At 35.0% G+C, this 12434-nt stretch overlaps 2 protein-coding genes across 2 annotated transcripts in view; one reads left to right on the plus strand and one right to left on the minus strand.

The window, feature by feature from the left end:
* The window catches only part of LOC119647316 (kinesin-like protein KIF14), a 65729-nt gene that overhangs the window by 23012 nt on the left and 30283 nt on the right, over positions 1-12434 (plus strand). The gene's annotated exons all lie outside the window — the stretch shown is intronic.
* On the minus strand, positions 151-10207 carry LOC119647318 (protein FAM133). The gene is made up of 2 exons (XM_038048245.1): positions 9530-10207; positions 151-1344 (listed from the first exon to the last, which is right to left on the minus strand). The coding sequence occupies exons 1-2, from the start codon at positions 9678-9680 to the stop codon at positions 1061-1063; spliced, it is 435 nt and encodes a 144-aa protein (XP_037904173.1). The 5' UTR covers positions 9681-10207; the 3' UTR covers positions 151-1060.

Below are 12434 nucleotides of genomic sequence, written 5' to 3' on the forward strand. Positions count from 1 at the left end.
AGAGCCATCATGAGCGTCTAGTCCTCAAACGCACTGGTGGAGTCAAACAGTTAAAAATGTCTGACGATCAACCTGGGGAGTTGCTTTTAAGAGCTCGTAACGAATGAATTAGTAGATTGTTCTTTGAAGTGAAAATGGGAAGCAGCAAAATCATGGAAATTTGGTTTTTATTGCAAAGTACTTTATCAATATACGTTTTAACAATAAATAGTGAAATACATTCTTATATTCAGTAAATCCACATACCTCAATAATATTAAAAACAATAAAATCAATTCCACACTAAGTCTCCTCATCCAAAGACATGTAAAGTACCGAATAACCATTTTTATATTATTGAAACAGAAGTTTCGATTTTGAGGATTGCCATCATTCTTGGTAAAGTAATCAACATTTTAATAGTCAGTTAGAATGATAAACAATAATTTTTTTAATTTTAATTGGATTTGGATTAGTAGGTAGGAAACTTATCCGTTTCAATTATCTTTAAAAATGATTGGATTTTATTTGGATGGCTCTGTGGATTGATTTATAAAGTTGTGTAAATATCATAGAAAACTTTGTGTAAAATATATGAAAAACTATTCCGTAAAGCATTTTTTTATAGAAATTGTACCAAAATACATTGACAGGTTTAAATTTCATTATATCCGGTTCAGTTTTTGTTGAATATGTTATCGCCCTGTGTCTAATATAGACAATTCCAATAGCACGACTCACATATTACATTAAATATGAAATTGCAAGCTTTCACAAGCCGAATTAGCCAGCAATTGGTGATCTAATATAAATTATTATTTTAAAGATAAATTTCAGTCTTAAAATTAGATGTTACATCTAGCATGCTCTTCATAGTTCCATTATAAATAGGGTAAGGTGCCATAAAATGAGGAAATGCTGCCATTTTACCCGGAATGATGCAACAATCTTTCTGGTGAAAATTTATAATCCTTGCATCATCTTAAAAGTGATTTTCTGTTGTCCGAAAATTAAATGGAAATTTCGCAAGTATTGCATTTAAATATTTTGCATATTTTGATTACGGGAAGCTAAAGTTGTTTTAATTGTGTTTCTCGTTTTGATCGGACTTTTTCACCGCACCATGATTTTCTGAGTGGCTGGATTGTGCATGGGCTTCGTGGTTATGTTCTTCTTGATGCTCATGTTGTTCAGTCTCTTCGCATTCTTCTTGCTCTTCCTCATCTTCTTCGCAAATGCTGTCCTTATGCTTGTGCACTTCACGTTTACGCATATAATTGATGAGTGGTCGTTTTTTATTTTCGCGACAAAATGGACATGATTGCTTTCCCTTCTTCTGTTGTTCTTTCACTTGTTGGCACTTTTCTGTAACAAAAAGAAAAAAACAGTTTCGATAAAAAAAAATGTAAAAAAGATGATGACTTAAGGGGGTCATCCCATGTGTCGGATCCGCGGAATCGATTTTTCTTTTTTTGTGCATCAATAATATCTAGATATAGTATATAATATATGGGCAAAGTGATTTTTTGATATTCGGAGGCGTTCGAAAATTATAGTGTTAAACAGGTAATATGTCAAATGCCAAATTTATTTAGATCGCTGTAATAAAGCCCGTATTTATCGGTCCGAATGACTGCACTAAAAGGACAGGAATTGAAGCCAAGACTGTTCATGTGTTTCTTCAAAAAACCTGAGGCTTACGGACTAGGTATAGCAGATTAATGGTCAGTTAAGATTTTATGGCTAAAAATCATATTCTTCAAAACTGCATATTAAAAATCTGCTGCCACCATAGCCCAAAATCTATCCAACGAAATTCTTTGAAATTTTTACGACTTATTCAGAACACATTTCTACGGTCCGCAAACTAGGATAATTGCGATTCATTCGTTATTTTTTTTTATTCATTAAAGAAGCCTTGAAAAAAAGCCAAAATTCACAAAAAAAAGTAGCTTTCAATATTTTAGCTAGAAAAATAGAAAATTAGAAAATTTAGCTTTCAATATTTTCTAATAATCCTAGTTTACGGAAGTCCTAGGATGAATTTAAGGAGGGTTTTTCAGTAAATTTCTAAGATTTGGTAATATACTATTAGTAAGTTTATTTGAGCAGATATCGGAAGGGATATATTTTGAGGCCTAGATTTTCTCTAGGCGCACCACGCTGATTTTTTTCAGATTTTTTTAGGTTTTGTAGATTCCGAAAATGAGTCCTTTCTCACTTTAAGTGCGTACATTTTGACTCCTTACTCACGCACTTTGCAATTCAAAACTAATGTCAGCTTCGGAAAGTACAAATGGAGACCTTTTATTTGATACCCTACACGACTATATCCGGTGAAAAAAATTTTTGACTCCCTCCTTTGCATGTATGGCCCCCACCTTTAAACTCCACCTAAATTTATGTCATTCACTGTATGCGTGGGATTTCATGGTTCCCATCTGTCCACGAAATTCCGTTCGAATCGGATTAGCCGTTTTGGAGAAAATTGTGTGTGACAGACAGACAGACAAACATTGAATCGACTTTAATAAGGTTTTGTTTTAGACAAAACCTTAAAAAGCAAAAAAAAAAACGGTCTTCATACGGGATGACCCCCTTAATAGCGCCTGTCTTCAGAAACATGGAAAGTTTTTTTAGCGCTTATAAAATAGGGATTTATTCTTGATTCCATTTTATATGTTATCAACAGATTTAATTGCGATTGATTCAAAGATAAAGAAGAATACAGTGGAGATCTGCTTTCACATGTTGCTAATTCGTCATTGGCCTCACCTGACCAAACAGTCATACTACACACATCCACTCACTATTAAAATTCCCAGCGAGCAAATAAAGAAAGGAAGGAACATTTCCGCTAAGAAAGAGCTGATTAGCGTACGAGCACAGTACTTTTGTTTGAACGTGTGGAAATGAAATTTATTACTTTTGAGTGCAATGTCCACAAAAATCATGGCTGAATTACGTGGGTGACTAAGGCCTCAGTTCCAAGCTATCAATTGTTGGTATAGTTACGTATAAGCAATTCTTAAGATATCAACATCGATGTAGCTAGAAAATGTCAATACTAACAACTCGTATTCAGTTCCAATGCATAGCACCTGAAGGGACACGTCCCAGTTAAGAGCAAGACCCTATTTGTCAGATTCAAATGGAATCGATTACATTCAAATCAGACTGATCAGAAAGGAGTAATTTTACGGTGTATAGTTAATAATTTCTACATACAAGAAATTTAACGTGTATTGATAACTTAAATAAATCAAATATCAAAGTAAGTCTTGATTGATTATCGCTCTTATTATATATGGCGGAATGTGTTAATAAAACAGTCATGCATTCGCGCAAATAAGCATTGACGTCTCAAAAAAATATGTCGGGGTAAATTCTGTAACGTACAGTGTCAAGAAATTGCGTCTCAATTTATTAAAAGCTTATAATTAATGCTTATGAATGACATTGTTATCTAATCTTTACGGTAAGATTATCCGCAGAAGATAATCGATTTAATTTTCTACTTTGACTGTGGAAATATCGCGCACAGTTTTGACTTTAAATAAATTTATATTTCAATAAAAAGATATCTACTTTACCTTGACATGATCGCGATAGATTATCATAGATCAGATAACAAAATCCTTCAAAGGGATTAACTCATCAACTCATTGTTATAATAAACAATAAACCTGTTATCATATAAACTAGATCTGTTAATGCTTAAGAACATCATCAAACTGGGCTACACTACAATAATCTACAATTTGCTTTATTAAGCTTTCATCCAAGGAGGTGCATGCATCCATGATCATGACATTTATTAGATTTACTGAATGACCTTCAGAGTAATCAAACGCGTGCGCTCATTCACTTTATGCATTCTAGTATTACCTTGGAGTATTAGTTAAGTTTTTTCTGAATAAATGAATTATATATTTGATTTTCTTGGGCTTGAATTACGTTGCTGTGTAGTAACTAAACAATCATTTCCTAAGGTCAACTACAGAAAAAACAGTCTGAAAAACGATCTTTTTAGAGAATCGTAAACTGAGATTTCTATTATACTCGTATATCTATTGCTTCAACATTGGGAACCAGTTTATTTTGTTGTTTGCATACTGGTTTGATGTTAATATTAACATTTTAATGGTGGTTATTGCCATTTATAAAGTTGACTTCTTTATGATTTTAATACTTTTAAGCCGCCACAAAAATGTTCTTAAAATCGAGTCCCCTTCCAATTTTTCCAAAGAAATCCCCAATAACCTTATAACAGGCATTTCTGGATGTTAAACGAAGTTAAAGAGTGAAATAGTTCAAAGAATCTCCTCTAGAAGTTAAGCGATTGGGAATTGAAACATTTTGTTTTTCTCTTGAAACCCGTAGCATAAGTTTGTAGTACTTTCAAAGCAACTAACTACTTTTAAATTTCAATTTGCTTGTCAAAACGCCCAAATTTGAATTTGAATTTGTCCTCCTTATGACAAATGTTAAAATTGTAGAAAATCACCTTTAAAACACGCTTAACGACGGGGTATTAAAAAGAAAATGGGGTATAATTCCTGTTGGAAGTGTATTCCAGCTTGGTCATGTTCCCAACGGGCTGAATATCAAAGTGTGAAATTCAACCTATATCTATCACAATAGACTCAATGGCAAAAATGTCTTTTTTTATCTAATTGCAAAAGATTGTTTTTGGGAAAAAGCGTTCCCATTTCTTAGTAATCATTAGCGTTAATCATCAGCAAAGGGATCGGTATGTCGATAAGATTTGGGAATCGAATCATTGAGCATTGAAGTTTAAGATCCTTCAATTATATAAGCCCCTGATCCAATATGGATTGTTGCGCCAACGATTATTAATTATATAACACTGTGGTCAGTGTCATTTATAGCGAGAATATTTGTACTTTTAAAATAGTTAGATGATTTTCGAACCCTTAAAATATGGAAAATATTCAGGTTAATTCGTCTCGTTTTCCTGCTTCTATACTATAATTTTAAATTATTGTTATTGTATAAAGTATTTAACTTGTAGAAGTAGCTAAAATATTTTGAGTACACTTTATTGGAAAAAAAACAAACCCCTGGAGGAAACTCTCACGTCATTCTAAATTTGGAAGTTAAATATATGCGACTGTTTATTTATTCTATTATTCTAATTGTTTTAACATTCTGGTGTTATGTTCTTTCCGCTCTGAATTCTCTTCATTCAACGTGTAACCAGATAGTTCTAAAGGCAGATGCACTAGATTCATTTAAAAATAGAAATTTTTCGATCCACATATTTCTCGCTGTATTATGTGGCGAAAGAAAAATGTACATTTGCGCCGAAAATACACAATTTAATGATGGGTCCAGTCACATGTGTAGTAAATAATAGCGATCAACAATATTTTTTTTGCTGGCGCTATGCAAGCTTGGGTTGTTTTGCTGTGGATAAACATGATCATTTTTCTTATATTTTGTATATTTTATTTTATTCTATTTTTGTGCTATAGAAATAAAAATAAAATATTCTGTTGTGGATATTGCTGGAAAGGCCATGCAAGGTATGATCTGAACTAAAAGTGTCATATTCTCTTGGTAGGTGACCTAGTTGGTGTCATTGTCGCATACTAATCAGTTCGTCCGCTGCTGTCGACGTGAAAAACAACATTGTTTGTTGTACACTTGAAACAATTACGGATCAAAGCAAACCGGTAACTCACGATAGGGGGGGAAATAAAGAAAAAAAACATATGTTTCATGCTGTTTAACGTATGTTTACTATCTAATAATTATTGTCATGAAATTGCTTCCATAAAACAATGAAGAATGTCCCAATTTTGTTGCTTTTTTACTTTATTTTTGAAAATATCGTTATGGTTTTTTAGATTAAGTGTCAACCTCTCGATCTCGTTACCTTGGGCTCGATTTGCGGATGCTATAGATATTTGTATTCATCTTTTTGCTTGTCTCTCTATTGTAGACTTGTCACCACCACGGCATTAAGTGTGATAATAATGAACCTGACGCAGTCTCATTGAAAATAAAACGGGGAATAAATTGGAAGTAAAAAACTGTATTGATACCTTTTATTCCACAAAGAAGTGATCAGAAAGCATACTTTTTTGCGCTATATATGCCAAAAAGTGTATTCAAAATCTGGTTTTACTTTTTGAACACTAGCTCCTCGATTATCTAACATTTTTTAGGGTTAAAAGATCAAATCAAAGTACATTCATTGTCGGCTTGTTCCAGCTTGTGTAAATTATTAATTAATTATTATGCATTTTTAAAATGCGAGTTATGAAACTGCTCATTTGTAACTTATGTAAGCACCCTCCATGCCTTTAGTAATTCGTTAGAATAAATCATAACTTACAATATGATCTCTCAATTAACAGTATAATGATTCATTCTAATCTTCGACTCATAATTTTAATGAGTGTTGTTATAAGTTTCCACAAATTCTTTATTAGTGTATCTCCTATCAGGTTAATCATACCTTTCCAGTTGGTTTTCAATGAGTAACACTCTGTTTAATTTTCGATTTTTTCCTCTTCTATTTTCTGCCTGTTTACGTCTTTCCAAGATGATTATTTTTTTAAGATGAGGTCATTGATGCTTTTTTCGAGAACGAAATCAACTCTGGCTGCATTTTCGTTTATAAACCGATTCGCCGTATCCGCAATTTAAAGAATATTTATTTCATTTATCTGATGGCATTTAAAATCAGCTAAATTGTGGTATCTAAAGCTAAAATAAAATGACGGTGCTATGTTCTCTCGTGCTGATGTGAGATCGAAATTTTATTCTTATTGTTTTTGATTGAGATATAAATATGTAGTATAACTGGAATAGCTAGATGGCACCATTTTAGGTAACAATGGTTACCTCTGGATAACAAGGGTTTATGCCGATATATATGTGTCTTCAAACATTGTTTATACAAGTTACATTTCTATCATAATTTGGATCATTATTAGAAATAGGGAAGTACACTTGAAATAAACTGATCCAGAACAATTTAAAGCCAATAGTGTTTGTTAAAATTAGGAATAGCCAGATATGTTGTTAAATTTAAGTGTATTTGGGTAAATGTTGACGACGACCGAGGTGAAGGATATCACCTCACCTCAGAAATTATTACAAAAACGCAGGATATAATTTTGGAGGGAGTCCTGGGAATTTAATTAGGTATTTTAGAAAGAATAAAAGAGCACATTATGCGCTGTGCACTATGATTAATACTTTAGGCTACCATTATGACCTTGATTTAAAACAAAAGGCTAAGGAGTGAGTGCGTTAGGCTTCAAAAATCAGCCAAGAAAAGGTTACCGTCAGGCTAAGGAGTGAGTGCGTTAGACTTCAAAAATCAGCGAAGAAAAGGTTACCGTCAGGCTAAGGAGTGAGTGCGTTAGGCTTCAAAAATCAGCCAAGAAAAGGTTACCATCAGTTTTTAGGAATGCAAAAGAATTTTTATTTTCCTGAATTACCTCCAAGTTGCTGCAACTATATACCCAAATCATTATTATAACCTTTGAGATCAGCTGAATGCAGGAATTCCTGAGAAAGGGCTTGACTTATATAACAGGAGGAAAATCATCTCCAACACGGGTCAAAAAACTGTTCCAAAAACCAGTGAATTAGACCACGAATTGTTGCAGCCCCCCGCCTTATTTCTCGCTGTTCTCATATTTCAAAAAAAAAAGAAAAAACGCATGAAAACCTTTTTTTATTGAAGGAAGAAACAATAACAGATGTGGAAGCGTTTGGATTTAAATATCGAAATTTCAATAAAGGACAGCTGTTGTTATGTTCAATCTAAAAGAGAAACTACAGTTGTTTTGTCAGGAAACGTTTCCTTTTTTCTGATACGGGAGCTGTGCATTCCTACTTTGATTATATTCTATTATCGGCTCTTAGACTAGATTCCACTAGAATTATTTGTGGAATAGCTACCCTTATAGAAAATTAAAATTGTTTACGTATATATTGCGGAAGTACGTCAGAAATATAGTAATTTGAAAGAGGTATAATCCGTACTGACAATATGCGCAAATTTTCAGGGTAATACCATTTTGGAATGAAAGATTTCCATGCCAATATCATTGCAGATGATACGTACTATGCTCAGTAAACATCTTTAATGAATGTATACCCTCATTCAAAAAGAAAAGCATACTGGTGAACAAATGAATCTAATTTAACAAAAAAAGCATGTAGCATGCGCATTACGAAAGAAAAACCATGGAATGCTGTACTCAAAACAAGTTGGCCAAGGTCCAGACGTCCACTAAATCATAAAATTCTTGCATTATGTTTTTCTTAACCTTGTAGTTCCAAGAGAAGTCACTTTAGGAGATACATATTCATAACGTAGATTGAAAATTAAGAATGTCTCCGGACCTAGGTAACATAATTATACAGTGATATTTATTCAAATGAAAGGCTTGCTTGAAAAATTGACGACGTAACACGAAAGCTGTTTACTTCCCCGCTTGCGATGCTAACGTCAACAAAGTGGGAGTTTGCGTAGTAAACACCATTCTCTGCCGCAACAAAAGCCGAGCCCTCACATACCGACAATATTTATAAACAAAACACGTATCACTCACTGATGCCGCGCCATATATAACATATCAATGTTGTTCTGCTCTTTTTCGGCACATGCTGACTGACTCAGTGTGTATCTAAATGTTTATAGATAGTGGAAAATGTGCGTACGTGCAAGGACGCGCGTACCTAGATGAGAGCGAAATTGTGCTAATTATTAAAGCAAAATCCATTAACTTGACTGATTGCTTCACAGGACCTGTTTTCAGCATCATGGAATATGATATCATGGCATATTTTCTCAGTGGTTCGCCAGGAAACGGGAGAGGGAACCAATGCACAGAGAGCGCTTGCAATAAAGTGATTAAGGAAAGTTTTAGTAAAAGCAAAATTGGGAAAATGTTGCATCCTGGAGCTATGTACATGACAGGAGATCTGTAGGTTGAGACAGGATATCTCTACGTTTGAAGCTTCATAGCAGCAACTGACAGCGGATGTTGTAAACCGAATAACCCAATTTCCTTATTAAGAGTTTCTGAACCCAATTTCCTTATTAAGAGCTTCCTGCGATTTCATAGTCCATTGAGCTGAGAGTGAGGAAGCGTCCCCACAACTACAGGATATAGGAGGGTGACAGTAGAAAATAGTTGAAAATGAAAAGTTGACAGTCTTATAGACTTTTTACAGATGCACTACTTGCTGAAATCACATGATTACAAATACTTTGCTCTAGCATTGTACTCTCACATTCCAACAATATCAAGACTATTTTTAACATACCAGTTTATTATCAGAGAGGTTAGCGTAGCAACGTGGTGCGGAGATCATCGCCAGAAGAGGCTGCATGTGAAAATAACCACGTCTACAGATTTCTAGTTGCTAATAGCTAATGTTTGCTAGGCAAATACATAATATATATTTGCACTAACTATTTTCATCTCCACAGAATATAAGCGATAATAAAATATTATTTTTTAGAAATTATAGGAAATATCTAGAGATTGCAATTTACCTTGAACTTTGCTGTAATAATCCTTGATGGTAGGATTTTTGTTATTTTCAAACGTTCCATATGGGAATTTCTCGTAGTCCCGATACAAAGTACTTCTCAATGACCCATAGGTCATAGTTGTATCGCCGATGAACAACCCGCAAACATCCATTTTTCAGCTCCTTTACTCCGTTCCCAAACAACAGAATAAAACCGGTGACCGGTTAAGAATGCAACCAAATGCAGCGGTAATACTAGACAATACCGTATTAGTGAGTTTTTTTCCTCGATTTAAGTTCGGTTTGATGACCACACTATCTTTCACCGTACGCTATTTACGCTTGAGTGGCAGGTATTCCGCTCATTGAGTCCACTTGAAAAAACCAGAGATCAATGCTCTTTTCTAGTTTGTCTGTATACCCTGTTTGCACTAAATTCTGCACTGGTAGTTCAACTTTTATTCAAAATTTCCACATAAAGTATCTATGACTAGTTCATACGATTCGTATTCAAAGGCAGCTGTCCAGAGATAATATTGAATAATTTCTTTGGAAAAATACTCTTCGAATTAATAAGTCTCAGACCCACTACGCGAGAAAAGTATAGAAAGCTTCAACTCTGACTACAACGAGATAAACGCGCCTTCGCTTTTAGAAGTCTTCAATGAAACTGAAACTTTTCACTTGACGGCTTCGCAATAAACTCCCTCCTTTTTGTATTCGTATCTACTCTGGTTGTGCAGCTCGACACTGTTGTTTGTATACAATCTACAAAGCCCCCTGTTCCCCAACACTTCTCTTTCGCGCTGGAATTATTGTTGCTTACGAAAGTTCACCTACAACCCAACCCCATGTATCTGTGATATATACGTGGGATTATCAGTGTTCTCAAGATACTTCAATGCTATCTCTATGGTGATAAAATAGTCATTTCTAGTTGACTTAGGGAACAACATGCTGTCCATTGCGTTCTACTTCGGCAAATATGGGTGGGTGGGGTGTCCATACAAATTGATGGATGTGATGATGGACAGCTAACCTTAACCTGAATTTATCCACGGTTATTTGTAGTACAGTTAATTATCTACGCTTTCGACGTGAAATAATTTAACACCATCACAACGTTGCAAAGCGGCCCATATAATCTGAGTAAAATTACGCCGTATTTCTAGCGATTAAATTATTTGTAATAGTAAAAACTTCCTATTTTCTATTCGCTAATGTTATCTATTGGCCTTGCAAATACCGATATTTCGGGAACCCCTTGTTGCCTTCATCAGTGCTAACAAGTCTGAAGAACTTTTTGCGAATACCTCGAAAAAGCCGGCGACATTTGTTTGCTCTCTCAAAGAATCATCCATCCATGACCAAGTTGCTATAAATTTGCAGAAAGGCGGTGGAACTGGAGATAAAAATCAAGGTTTTCCTGAAGGGTTACCTCATGTTTCCTAATAGCACTAATTTCTGCTGAAGATGACGTCAAACTTGATGTCGCTTGCCACATTAACAGCACTGAATTACGGCTCCTATCTAGGGTCGAAAATCACAACCGATAACAGCTACGATAATGAAATCCGCGCACAGTTGTTGTCAGCCAACAGAGCCTATTTCAGCTTACAAAAAGTGTTCCGCTCGAAACGTCTCACCATAGGGTCAAAGCTTTTACTGTACAAGACTATGATGTTGCCAGTCCTCATGTATTCCTCGGAAACTTGGGTTCTTAGCAAAAAAAATTGCGAACTCTTGGCCGTGTTCGAGAGAAGAATCCTCCGAAGAATTTTTGGCCCCCTACATGAGGATTGACGATTCCGTAGGCTACACAATGACGAAATCTATGAGCGATACCATGACTGTCCGGTTGTGGATAAAATCCGGCTCAATAGGTTACGGTGGGCGGGTCACTTAATCCGTATGGATGAGGATGATCCCACCCGGAAAGTCTATAAGGGCTATATCTATGGTAGAAAAAGAAGACGAGGCAGACCCTGCCTAAGATGAAGCGATGGCGTAGACGCCAGACAGCTTTTGGGGATATCGAATTGGTAGACCTCGGTGCAAAACCGGGATGTCTGGAGTTCCTTATTAAGGCAGGCCTAGACCGGATACCGGTTGTTGCGCCGTTGATGATGCTGATGATGAATTACGGCTGAAAACATACCACTATCTTTCAAATCTAATCGTCTTCTTCTCATAAAGCGCTGTGAGTGCATTCATTTGCATCTGGTACAAAGGATATGTATTATAGATATATTTGTGTCCCTTGCCTTGATATATATTTGTCCCTTAAGTGCAATAATGGGAAATTAAAGGCCAGGGTGATCAAAGATACAATCTTAGATAGAGCAATTCGGTAAAAAACAGTTCCGTGTTTCTTTATGTTGTGCCTATTTGCAGTGTACATCCACTCACTATTTTTAGTTCCTGTGCTTATTAGAAAAAATCAGTATAACGAAAAGGTGAGGGTTTGGATTATAAAAGTTAACCGTTTATCAGTTGGAGAAGTACTGGCATTGGTTGTTTTCGATTACTAAAAAGTTTTGTAGATTGGGGAACAGAAATGATCAGTGGTATGAGAAGTTCGCTCAGAAAAACACCTGCTTCCATTTCAAAAACAAGTCGGGAAACCGGAAGCTGGGCGCTTCAGGTATGAAAGGTTTTGTTTGCTTCTTGTGTGAGTATATTTGAGTGTAGAACTATCCCATTTGTACGTAATCCGTTAAGAATATGCATTTAGCATGTCAGTTTTAGTACTTCGGGTTGGAAATTTACACGGTAAAGACAACTTTGAGCTACTGTAACTTTGTTACTAATATTATGATTTTGATCAAACTTGGAGATAATATGCTTTATATTATATTTTATACTACTACCAACTTTTATAACTCTGTGATAAACTTAAGGGGGGTTTTACTCAATTTTCCCAAAAA

The sequence above is a fragment of the Hermetia illucens genome, chromosome 1 (assembly GCF_905115235.1).
Source record: "Hermetia illucens chromosome 1, iHerIll2.2.curated.20191125, whole genome shotgun sequence".
Taxonomy (NCBI): domain Eukaryota; kingdom Metazoa; phylum Arthropoda; class Insecta; order Diptera; family Stratiomyidae; genus Hermetia; species Hermetia illucens.